Here is a 13,238-nt window from a genome sequence, read left to right as displayed (position 1 = left end):
AAATTCCAAAGCCTGCCAGATACAGTTTTGATATCTGGGTGCTGCCCTTCATCATGGGCTGGGTCTTAGATGGTCTGCCAGGATCCTGGGAGCAGCTGGAATCTTGCATTTTTTCATATAGAAGTGGTTATGTGGCAGAGAAAGAAAAGGGCATGAGCTTTGGAGCTATGCAGAACTTGGCCTCATATCTAGCTCTGCGATTTTGAGCAAGTTGCTTAACACCTCTGAGCCTCAGTCTCACCACCTGCGAATGGGACAGCGGTTCCTCTGAGGTGGTTGTGAGGATTAAATAATGTATGTCAAGTGCCCAGAACATAATAGAGCAATGAGTGACCCCAGTGATTACTTTTTATTTTCATTTCCCAGAGCCTGTGGTAAATGGCCTTGCTTATAAATGAAGTTCTCTTTCAATGGGTTTTTTTTTTTTTTTCTCTCCAGAGAATAGTCTCGAGTGTTTACTCCTTTTTTTTTCTTTTTCCCCTGCAAGGGGAAAACTAAACTAAAGGAGCAGTATCCCATAGCTCTGTCGTTCTGAGGTTCTCTTCAGCAAGCTATCTTGAGCTGCATGATGTAACTGTTAGCTAACCTTGGCTTTTAACCAAGCCGTGGCGACAAGTTTCTTTCCTTAAGGCATGCTCTAGATAGTATTTCATCTCAGTTTAGAATGTGTGCTTCATAACTGGACTATTTATTGGCAGGGAACTGCCCGGGCTTCACTAGCAGGACACGTTGGTGAGCTCTTTGCTCGTCCAAGCACTGCCTCCTCGGTCCAGGAGACAGCGAGCATGGAAACCCTGAGCTCCGGCAGAAGGACACGCTTCACACTTGTCTCCTTAGATGGCACAGAGCCGCCAAAACGTCAGCAGCAGTAACAAAGCAGAAACATTGTGAGACTTTATCCCTTTGCTTCTGAAAGGCTCACGCCTATCGTACATCTTACTGTGGAGAGTCAGACTTGATTTTGTGGCCTGACTTTGTTACATGCCAGCTGATATTTCACCTCTGTTAACTTTGGTTTTCTCGACAGAAATGACTTTCACCTCAGAAAATTAAACATATTTTAGCATCTTTTTCAGTTCAGGCATGTGTGGTAATTCCCAAAGGGGTTATGTGATGAAACACAGAACAAAGTTTCTGCCTTGCAGGCTTATCACATGCATATGTGTTGGGGAATGGGGTGATAAGCCAAATACATGTAATGCGCCAATCAGGGCACAGATGATGAATGCCATCCAGAGACATGGATGTGTCAACAGACCATAACGGGCTTTTGAAAGAGGGGTCTCTTCTGCTTGAGGGAATCATGAGGAAGTTTTATGAGGAAGGCAGGATTTGAAAAGGATCTTGAGAAAGGAGTAAAGGGATATGTATTGGGTTGGCCAAAAATGTTCATTCAGGATTTTCATAAGATGTTACAGAAAAATCCAAACAGACTTTTTAACCAACCCGATACAAACAGAGATTGAGGCTTGAAAGGCATTCTTGATGGGGAAACAGAGTGAGCAAAGAACTCTGAAAAGTGGGAGATCTCTTGGCAAAAAAACACACACTTCTCTTTGACCAAAGTAAGATAGAATGTAAGGGAATGGGAGGGGGGCAAGAAGGGAAAGAGAAGAGGAATAATAGGAATAGCTCACATTTATTGAGCACCTCCTGTGTGTCAGGCACTGTTTTAAGCACTTTACTTGCCTTAACTGATTTAATCCTAAAGAAGAGAAGGATGGAAACACAGGTTGGGTCATAGTTTGGACTGTGGATGATGAGATAAAGAGTTTGTAATTTGGTTGGTCTAGTCGAAGCTATGGTTTTTCCAGTGGTCATGTATGGATGTGAGAGTTGGACTGTGAAGAAAGCTGAGTGCCAAAGAATTGATGCTTTTGAACTGTGGTGTTGGAGAAGACTCTTGAGAGTCCCTTGGACTGCAAGGAGATTCAACCAGTCCATCCTAAAGGAGATCAGTCCTGGGTGTTCATTGGAAGGACTGCTGCTGAAGCTGAAACTCCAGTACTTTGGCCACCTCATGCAAAGAGTTGACTCATTGGAAAAGACCGTGATGCTTGGAGGGATTGGGGGCAGGAGGAGAAAGGGATGACAGAGGACGAGATGGTTGGATGGCATCACCAACTCGATGGACATGAGTCTGAGTAAACTCTGGGAGTTTGTGATGGACAGGGAGGCTTGGCATGCTGTGACTCATGGGGTCGCAAAGAGTTGGACACAACTGAGCGACTGAACTGAACTGAATTTGGTTGGAAGTGAGGTGTCTGAATTGCAGGAGGGAATAATTGAGCTCCTGTGAAGTGAGAACTATGAATGAACTGAGGTTATAGCAATAAGAAGGGTGTTCACAGAAATTTTTAATTGAGGTAACCAAGCGTGTTAGAAGTCCCCCACTACAAAAAGAAATGAAGTCGCCATAGGCAGTAGTGTTAGTGTTTTCTTATTTGTAAATTCCAGGTCTTTGAAAAAAGAGGATATATATTTGGTAGAGTATTATGTTTATTTTATACTCCATGGTTGATTTGTGACCACAGAAATGCTATATAAAAATTTAAAATATCTTCAAAGCAAATCAATTGTTACCTGTTTTAAGGTTACTTAAATTTTTAACCTGGAGTCAAAATGAATGTTACCGAAATGACCCGCTATAAACCTATTTCAGGCTTAGCATTTTTTAGATACAATTTGAGTTCGAAAGAAAACACATAGTACCATGATGGTATTTACTCTTACTAGTTTGTTGACATTATTGATTAGGCTAATATATGCCAGATAACTATATTTTCCCCCTCTTTATCTTTTTTGTACTCCTTGAGATTTTTACAGTCCTTCCCTCCTAGGAAAAACATACTCCAAATATGAAATTGTATCATTTTGATGAGAGGGAGGTCAAAAACATATTTACACTTCAGAAAAAATGCAGAGAAGTCCTTATAGAATTTAGGCAAGATCTGACTTGCTTTCTGTTTCTCCCCACACACAGAAGAACTTGCGGCTGGCCCGTGTTTGTTCTGTGTGATTGACGGGAAAGGGGCTGTGTAGGGCTGGAAATAATTCACACCAGATTAATTTGGCAGGATGCGGATCATTTCTCCATGTTTCACTCTAGCACACTGTTTCCCTCCTGTTAGCTTGTCAGCTTCTTGGTTAAGGACTCACACGGAGGGGTTTCTGCTGTCAGACCCCCACAGAATCGCCGCCCATCCAGGGGCCCAGGACCCTGGGCCGGACCTGCTCGCTGAGAACACAGCCCAGAGGTGACGCCAGTGGGACGAGGGGTCCCTCCGGCAGCACGGCTCTCGTTTCCAGAGGGTGAGGGGAGACGCTTGGCTGAGGAGGAAGGCTCGAGAAGCCTTGAAGAAAGCCTGGCTTTTTTACTTTGTGTCCCTGCCCAGAATGATGCAGGGGCTAATGGGTAGCCGGTTAAGAAAGGACAAAATGAAACCCACATATGAGGATGCGTTTCTTAGTGCTTTCATCTGCCCCCTTTCTGCTGGGGCCTTCTTTCAGGAGATAGGACCCAGTGGCCATGCTCAGGGAAATTGCGTTTGGGATTCCTTTTAACTGAAGCCACAGAATATCACTGAGACTGTGCCCTGAAGACTGTTGTGGTGGTAGCAACACAACCTCTTAGGCAAGGGGATGCAAAGGATCCAGGGTCTGCCGGGGCCCCGAGAGGTGAGAAGCCTTGCTGGCCGCAGAGAAGCAGGGCTGGGCCTGGGTGCTGGGCCTGAGTGCTGTCTGCGCTGCTTTGCCACCCTGGTAGCTGGTCAGGAGGGGGCAGGATCCTTCCTCTGTCCTACCGTATTTTCTCAGATGTTTGTCTGCAACACCTCCTATGGTTACCTGGGCACACATGTGATGGGCGCGCACACGGACACCTGAGATAGAGCCTGGGTTCTCAGCTTCGCAGAGCCCAGTGTGCGACCAGGAACAAGGTCTTAGCGTACGTGTTCAGTCGTCCTGCGCTTACTTGGCCGTGTACAGCGGTAACACTTTTTTGGAAGTGGAAAAATTACCAAAAATTATTGATTGGGGCAAGGATCAAAGATGACTCAGAAGTAGACTCTCCCCGCACCTAGATAAAGTTGTGTCCCAGCATGGAACCATGTTTCTGTGTACTCCCCGCCCCCGCATTTTTGCTCCATTTATGCTGTGATCCTTTCAGCCCACCAGAGAAGTTTGCTTTAATTTTTCAAGCTGAATAGTATCCTTCACCGAGTGCTTTCAATGTGCTAGGCCCTTGGTCTGCCCCATTAGAAATAATATTTTGGTTAGAAGCATTTCTCTATTTGAGGAAAAAGGAGGTGTTTAGAAGTCTTTTTAAAAGCCAAATAAACAGGCTCTAGAATATGAAACAAGAAAGTGGCCAAAAATTGCGATTTAGTTATTAGTATTTGTTGCATTTTTTTTTCAGATGCCTCAGTAAATTATCTTTACGCCCACAGAAAGCTGTCCTAGAAAAAGGACACTACACAGATATGAGTTTGGAGAACTGTAGGCGTGTGGCAAGTCCAGAGGAAGGCGGAAGTGATAATCCAGAAGGATTTGTTTGCCAGATTTGACTCGTCAATGAACTGCTTGCCTTCTAATGATCATGGTAGAATCCTGCGTTCTGTGTGCTCTGGGAGGGACTGAGTGCATGTGAGCTTGTGTTCAGAGGACATCAAGCAATTGGTTGGTGTGAGGGCTGAAGATGATGAAACATTTCGCTGGTTGCAAACAGCGACCTTCCCGCAAGCAGGATTCGTTGAAACCTTCCTGTGAAAGATTCTTAAACAAACTTGGTCTTTGTTGACGTTAGATAAATAAAATAGAGAAGCTGAGTAGTAAGAGTTTAGGGCATTCGAGAATTTGCACAAGCTCTGCTTTTTTGGTAATATTCATAAAATGTGTGTCTTTTGGTGACATGGAAATCATTTGCTTAAACCTTAGAACGTTTCCTAATGACCATCTAGCAGACTCAGTCTATGTATTTAAAAATACTCAAGAGAAAATATGAAAATAATTTCATGGACTGTGCTGCTCAATTGCTCAGACATGTCTGACTCTTTGTGACCCCCTGGACTGTAGCCTGCCAGGCTCCTCTGTCCATGGGATTTTCCAAGTAAGAATACTGGAGTGGGTTGCTGTTTCTTTCTCCGGGTGATCTTCCTGACCCAGGGATCGAACCTATGTCTCCTGCATTGGCAGGTGGGTTCTTTACCTCTGAGCCACCTGGGGTGTCCCATGGCCTGTGTGTAACCCTAACAGGTAATCCTGTTTAGAAAGAAGACAGTGCAAGTAGAGTTGGCCCTCTACACTTATGGATGCTGAACCCAAGAACAGGGACCCTGTGAATATGCAGGGTGGGTTATGGGACTCGTGTATCTGTGGATTTGGGTAGCTGTGGCTGGCCCTGGAGCCAGTCCCCTGAGGATACCTGTGGACAACTGTACAATCAGAATCCTAGTCAGAAGTACTCAGTGTGAGGACCGAGAATGGCAGGCACCAGGAAGGCTCATGGTGATTGTCACCGGAATTCGAGGGGCTCAGGCTTCAAAGATGTGGGAACAACGTATGAATCTGTGAAAAAGAGCACGGGAACATTTGAGCTGAATCTTTATGAAGTATTTAATCAGGAAGGAGAAGAAAAGCAGACCTTGGAATGGTAGCGGTAGATGAAGGCAGAGGTGCTTTTGTGTTTAGGAGAAAGTTGGCTCTCTGAGAAGAAAAGAAGATAGAACAGATACCCAAAAGGGAGGCTGAGGCCCAAATGGGTAAGAAAGAATGCAGCTGCTTTAATCTAGCTCACAAAACAACAACAACAAAAAGTAGCTCACAGTTTCAGACCTGGATGAAGTACATCTTGCAATATTAAAATAATTTGTGGATATGAGTCTGGAGTGAACATCTGTCATCTTGGAGGCGCCCTGTACTACACGAAAGGGAGCACAGATAGGAAAGAAGCAGTGACCCTTGTCTTCAAAACAGAGACCAGTGCAGATCCTAGAAACCACAAATCAGGGAGCTGGATACAGTTCATCAGCGAAATTCTAGGACTATGTGGTTCATTCTTGGGAAAAAAGTGACCACTTCCCACAAGGCATCGTGAGTTCACCAAGAACAGTTATGCCTAACAAACTCCATACCCACTTTTTAACCTGTTACGAGAATGGTGGATTTTAAAAGTTTAAGCATGATAATTCGCATTTTGGCAAAGCATTTAATATCATGTGTTGTGATAACCTTGGGCTAAGCTGGAGAGAAATGTGGGTCTCTAGTTGTTTGCACAGTATACTGAAATTGTTGATGAATGGGTCGATAAGGGCTTGGAGGGACATTGGTGGTGGCGTGCCATGGTACTCTGTCCTTCTCCCTCTCACATTTTTATCATTTGCTTGGATCAGGATAGGAGTCATGCTGGTTAAATTTGCAGTGACATGAAGATAGGTAAGATGCTTGATACTCTGATGGATAGATTTGTGTTAGATAGAATCCCAAATAATATGAAACTTAAAGTTCTGAACTGAGGCTTGAAAATAATCAGTGAAACAAAATGGAATCATGAAGACAGTCTATGTAGATGTCTGAGAAAAAAAGACCTGAAGCTTTTAGCTGACTGCAAACAAAGGATGGGGCATTCATTCAGTGAACATGTGTGTACTGACAGCTGTCCTCTGTTCCTCACTGGGAGTACACTGGGAATGCAGCAAATCGATAAAATACAGACCCTGCTTTCCAGAAACTTAGTGTAAAGGAATGTATTGGTTTCTGAGGGTTGCTGTTAAAAAGTACCACAAACTAGGTGGCTTAAAATAACAAAAAATGGGGATTTCCCTGGTGGTCCAGTGGTTAAGGCTCAGCGACTCCAGTGCAGGGGACCTGGATTCGATCCCTGGTCAGGGAACTAGATCCTGCATGCTGCAACCAAGACCCAGCAGAGCCAAGTTAAAACACAAAACAAGAAATAACAAAAAATGTCTTGGCTCAGATTTCTGGAAACTGAAAGCCCAACTCGAGGAGGCAGCAGGGCCGTGCTTCTCTGAAACCTGGAGGGAAGAACCCCTCTCTGCCGCCTGTGGCTTCTGGTGCTGGCCATCAGTCTTTGGTGTGTCTAGGCTTGCAGCTCCATCACTCCAGTTTCGGCCTCTGTGATCACATGGCATTCTTCCCGTGCATTTGTGTCTTCACACAGCATTTTCTTCTTATAAGGACACCTCTGATATTGGGTTAAGACTCACCCTAATGACTTCACCTGAGTCTGATAACATTAGTGAAGACCCTGTTTTCAAATAAAGTCACCAAATAAGGGACCAGGGTTTAGGACTTCAACGTATCTTTTTTTTTTTTTCCCCCTCTCTTTTTAATAGATTAAGCACAGTTCAACCCATCACAAGGAGTAAAACATATCCATCCAAGCAGTTGCATAGAATTATGAGGAAGAAAAAGTGCCGCAAAGATAGAGTGCTGTGAGCACAGGCGATAGGGTGACCTAATTTAGCTTGCCGGAGGATGTCAGGGAGGACTGGGAGCTCTCTGGGCAAAGAGGAGAAAGAGTAAGTTCATGGAAAGAAGAGACAGCAATGCAGAAAGCCTGGAGCAGTAAGAGGCACAGAGTTCTGGGGAAATTAAAACTCAGTGCAGAGCAAGGGTGTAAAGAGGCAGTGGGAGATGTGCTGAGAGACACCAAGGGGCCAGGCCCAGAGGAGCTCTGCATTGTGTTGGCATGGTGGAGGTAACTATTAAAACAAGAAGAATAAGTATATAGAGTGGAGGAAGATAGTAAATGAGACTCTGGGCTTGCTTGACTGAATGCGGACTGCTTTGTCTTGTTTGGAGGGCCGTATTTTAAGTAAGTGTTTATCAGTGTGAATGTTGTGCTTTGAATTAATGTATTTATCCACATAGACAAAATCCCTGGGATGATAGCCATTTGGAATTAGTTGAACCAAAAGACTTTCTGCCTTTATTCTTCGGACAGAGTTAGACCAGTGGGTAGGAGTTTCAGGAGGGCTCCGTGAAAGGGAGGTCTTCCAGCAGTGGGAGCCACACAGGTTGAGAGCAGGAGCCTTGAGAATTATTTGCCCGAGGAGGACGGCCGAGACACACGGGATGCTGCAGCGAAGGGGAGGAGGAGACTCTTTTCCTCTAAGGGTCTCTCTGCAGGAAGCCAGCCTTATCTGAGGATAAGAGGAAACCCAGTGAAGTATCCACTAGGGGTTCAAATGTGATGTTCAGATTTCCAAAGTACATTTCCTTGTACTTTATAATTAAAATTTTAAGAGCATTAAAAGGGCTTTAAAATGAAATGTTACTGGGAGATTATTAAATAACTGAATTCATTTAAAATATCTTTGTAACACAGTGTTGTATCTCAGTTATTTGTTGTTCACTCGTAAAGTCATGTCCGACTCTGTGTGACTCCATGGACTGCAGCACACTGCAGCTCCTCTGTCCTGCACCATCTCCTGGAGTTTGTTCAAGTTCATGTCCATTGAGTCAGTGATGATATCTAACCATCTCATCCTCTGCCTCCCTCTTGTCCTCTTGTGCTCAGTCTTTTCCAGCATCAAGATCTTTTCCAATTTTATGTGTGTGTGTGTATCAGTTATATCCCAAAGAAAAATTGGCAGAATTGTTTAGATGCATTTGCCTTTCCCGACCCTCTGCTATTATTGCAACAGTTATCCTTCAGATGTGTTCCTTTTATAGCTGAGTAATATTCCATTGTGTATATGTACCACAACTTTCTTATCCATTTGTCTGCTGATGGACATCTAGGTTGCTTCCATGTCCTAGCTACAAAAGTATATTTAACAGGAATTTCCACTTTCACTTGCATCTCTTGAAGGACATCCAACTCACGTTCCACATTAGCACTTCTCACAATCTCTCCTTCCTTTCCTCCCCATTTTCCCTGCTGCCAGGTGGATTTTCTCTAGGCTGTAGGCTCTTTCCTTATCCCCAGCCCTTTATTACATAGATCAGCCTGCTTCTTAGCTTTAAATTTGCCAAGTGTTTGGTGGATTTTTTCCTTCCTTGGGTCAAAAGGAAAGCTCAGGAGCGGGCAGATGAGGCAGAAGAGACCCTTCCTGCGGCCTGTGCAATAGCTCAGAAGGCCCAGGAATGGAACCCTCCCCAGGGAGCAAGGGAGCGACCAGAAATAATCTTGTCACCTATGTGTGGATGAGAGGGCAGTGTTCTAGGCCAGTCGGTGGACAAATTGGCTTACAGTATTCATGTGGAGGCTGGACGAGGCTAAGACGAAGGAAGGTAGGCTGAGAGCAGAGGACAGGGGTGATTTTGAAACACAGGCTAGAGCATATGAGTTGGAAAAGTTGGCAGGAGGCTGAGATGATAGATTAGGTACAATAGGTTCTAAGCGTTAAAATTCAGCTCATTTCGACCCAGAGGGATAGGGTAGGGAGGGAGGTGGGAGGGGAGGGGGAGGTTCAGGAAGGGGGGGACACGTGTATAGCTGTGGTCGATTCATGTTGATGTATGGCAAAAGCCATCATAATATTGTGAAGTAATTATCCTCCAATTAAAATAAATACATTTTTAAAAATTCAGTTAATTCTTCATATTTCATAATTCTCTTGTTACTTAGGAGTCTGCTGATACTTATAAACGTTTCCAAGCACATTTTAAAATTATGGACACTAAACTCTGTTTGACCAAAATAATTCATCCACAAGTCTCTGCAAGGCATGGTTTCATTTAAAGTCAGGATTGGGAAATAACAGTGTTATGTTGTTTCTGAAATATTTTTGAAGTAGTCTCAGACACAGCAGGAATCAGAGCCCCATATCAGCTATTTCTCTTTGCATCTTGGTGCCGAATACTCTGAAGGTCAGATGAAACAACTCTTTGCAAAGAAGCAGCAGGAGTGTGAGGTGAAGGGTGTTGTTTCTCTTTCTCCTTGTTGCATTCTTCTTATTTTAGTACTTCAAGGGCACCATTGCCAGATTGTGGTACAGAGCCATTTTCAAGTTATTTTCCTTCTTAAAATTCTTCTTCGTTTGTGTACTCTTAACTTGAGTCTTAGAGGCTTTGAATCCTGATGATGAAGGGCTGGCACCGTTGTAATTACTTTCTCTGAGCACATAATAGAAGTGTTTTATTCAGATTTATTTGAAGCCAACATGAACTCCCAAACCTCTCAGCCAATAACAGTGTTTCAACCCTCTGCCAGGGTGCTAAGGATAAAAATCTCTGGTGATACATTGTTTCTGTATTTTAAAGAGTACAAAATCAGAACATGCTTTTCGAAGTTAAAAATATAGTTTCAAAAATTTTCGAGAATGACTTAAGAACAGAACCATAAACAATGAGTACACTCAACATGGTATCCATCGAAATTTCTTGAACTTGAATTAAAAACGAATGTGAATTCCGGTTGAATTCCTTTTCTGCCACAGTTTGATGGAAGGAATTTGGGGTAGTATTGAAACAAAAGTAGCTGAGTTCTAACAACTAAATTAGGCTTTTTTTGAGGAGGATGAGGGGTAAGTGAATTGAGAGGAATTCTGTGGCTGTTTGGAAAGAGACCAATTAGAAGAAATCAGAGTGTTCTAAAGGGCTTCTCAGTCCTTTGCCTTCAGACAAAAAGAGCTTTCTTGTACTTTTAACACACCTCCTAGCCCATGAATATGCTTCTAGCATTTTTAATCTGAAATTCAGCTACTAATCCAGAAATAAGTCAAAATAAACTTGTTGAACAATGGCTCTTAGTCGGCAGAAGTGTGGGTTCGTCCAGGTCATCTGGATTTGCTTGGCATCCTTGAGTTGATTCTAATTTGTGTAGATAGTGGATTAAAATTGGAATTAAGGTAATTGTGAGCATTTCTTTCTTTTCAAAACATTTTGTTTGTGTTTATTAAAGGGTTGTTTTTGAGAAGTAATGCTGAATGAATCACCTTCCTGTACAGGTGAGCAGCTGGGATGCCTGGTACTACAGCTGACAGCCACCATCAAATTCAGTAGCATTTAGGAGGATCACTGAATTGTGGCAGAATTTGATCAATAGTCAAAGATTTACAGGCTTCAACGTCAGCAGTCTGGAGAGCACATTCATCTCGAATACTTTGTTCTGTTGAAACGTCACGCCCAGAATTCCTGTGTTTAGTTTTCTGACAGTTCAAAGAGATTGGCATGGAAATACATTGTAGACGCATATATTTAAAGGTACTCTTTTTTTTTTTTTGGATTTAGAATGGCAGTGCGAGTTTTAAATGGTGAAAACAAAAAACTGTCCATGTATAAAGTTACACGGAAGTCATTCTGGCATTATTTGTTCATCCCTTTTTGTGTTATCTTTAAACTATGCGCCATATAAGGTTTGGATTTTGGAGCTTGCAAATAAAATAAGAGCTCAAAGGTTAGTCGCCTAACCTAGAAACTTGTCTGCTCTGTTGCTTCCCATTCTCCTTCTTGATGCTTGAGATGGAGATGCCTTTTCTCCTAATTGCAGCCTTTCAACCCAACACTACTCTCAGTTTTCCACCTCTCAAGAAATGTGCTTTATGCATTCTCCTCCCTCTGGATTTCAAGCTCTCTTTCTCTTCTGGCTCTTTCCCATCAGCATCTGAACAGATTAAGTTTCTTCTTTATGAGGATCTCCCTTGATCCCATGGACCCCTCTGGCCATTTGCTTGAAAAATAGGAATCCTTGCTGACCATATTGCTTTCATCTCCTCACTGCTTATCATTTTGCAGCCCCTGCAACCTGGCTTACACCCCATGGCCCACAGAACCCTCACCTGTCAAGGTCACCAAAGACTTCTTTATCAAGATCATATTCTTTCATTCATTTCAGGCACTGTCTGACACTGATGACCACTCCTTCCTTCTTGAAAGCCCACTCCTCTTTTGGGTCGGATCTTCTTTGGTTTCTTCAGCCACTGCTGCCTAGTTTCCTCATGAGCAGTGATGGTGGTGGTTCTTTTTCTTCCCTTTCCCTTTGTCCCTCCCCCGCCCCCACCCATTCCTTAAATGTGTTCGTCTTTGGTGTTTCACTCCCTTCCCTCTCCTGTACTATCTCTCCATGGGTGATACTGTCAATTTAATTATCATCTCTATGCTGATCCTTCTCAGATCTCCTGCCTTCTGGGCTCTGCTGAGCTTTGCTGAGACCGTCCGGCAATTCCACACATTCCTTAAAATCACAGTGGTCAGAAAGCACCTCTGTCTTTGCTTATTCCTCATTTAAATGAAGGACACACAAACCGTCCAGCAGCTCTGGGTCACAGATACACATAGTCCCCAGCTCCTACATCCTCCACCTCCTCAGTGGCTCTGCAGTCCGTCCATTTCTCTTCATGATGCCACCTTTACCCTGGAGCCCGTCACAGACCCTCTTGCCTAGATCATCCCAGCGGCCCGCTTGCCCTTCCCCTCAACTCCAGTTTTGGTCTTGCTCATCCCTTCCCTATAACACAATCAGAGCACTAGTTGTCAAGTTGTGTATCTGACTTAAAGTTCTTCAGTGCTCTTGTGGTCAAGTCCAAGCTCCCTGCGTGGCCTGGGGACCCCTCCTCCTGTCTAGCTTCCCCCAGCCCCTGAGCTGTGTGTGTGTACAACCGCTCTCTGTGCCTCTGAATTTTCTGTTCCCTCTGCTCAGAGCACTCATCATTGCCCCTACTCCCCTCCAACCTCCTTCCCACCACATCTTCAGATGGCTCCATCCATTTCATCCTTTCAGAGGTCTCAGAGTAGACACAGCTCTCTCCAGGAAAGTACCTGTGACCACCTGAATCCACCCCCTCCATGGCTCCCCTCTCGTTGAGCAGAAGCCTTTGCTTCATGCTGTTGAACTGGCCACTGTCTGCACCGCCCACTCCACTGTAAGTGCCGTGAGGGGAGGAACTGGGGCAGCCTGTTCAGGTGGTTTCACACCTAGCATTGTGCACTGAAGTATTGGGGAACTAATAAGATAGCAGAAGTGCTTTTAGGAAATTTGCATTTTTTAAACAAAAAATAACCCCCTAACATCAACATTAAGGAGAGTGAAAAAGTTGGCTTAAAACTGAAAAAACTAAGATCATGGCATGTGGTCCCATCACTTCATGGTAAATAGATGAGGAAACAATGGAAGCAGTGACAGGTTTTATTTTCTTGGGCTCCAAAATCACTGTGGACTGTGACTGCAGCCATGAAATTAAAAGACACTTGCTCCTTGGAAGAAAAGCTATGACAAACCTAGACAGTGTATTAAAGAACAGAGACATTACTTTGCCATCAAAGGTCTGTCTAGT

The 13,238-nt window shown here is 43.8% G+C and overlaps 1 protein-coding gene across 4 annotated transcripts in view; it reads left to right on the top strand.

The window, feature by feature from the left end:
* The window catches only part of SLC7A2 (solute carrier family 7 member 2), a 71,876-nt gene that overhangs the window by 15,710 nt on the left and 42,928 nt on the right, over window positions 1-13,238 (top strand). Inside the window, exon 2 of one of the 4 annotated variants that reach the window (XM_043893486.1) lies at window positions 4,418-4,600. The exons of 2 other annotated variants lie outside the window; for them this stretch is intronic. In XM_043893486.1, coding sequence (XP_043749421.1) covers window positions 4,592-4,600 — 9 coding nt within the window. In that variant the 5' untranslated portion in view covers window positions 4,418-4,591. Of the gene's footprint in view, window positions 1-4,417; window positions 4,601-13,238 lie in introns of those variants that run through there. One more of the 4 variants, XM_043893487.1, reaches the window with a different exon arrangement.

Source organism: Cervus elaphus, chromosome 32, assembly GCF_910594005.1.
Source record: "Cervus elaphus chromosome 32, mCerEla1.1, whole genome shotgun sequence".
Classification (NCBI taxonomy): domain Eukaryota; kingdom Metazoa; phylum Chordata; class Mammalia; order Artiodactyla; family Cervidae; genus Cervus; species Cervus elaphus.
This window is presented reverse-complemented; position numbering and strand designations above follow the sequence as displayed.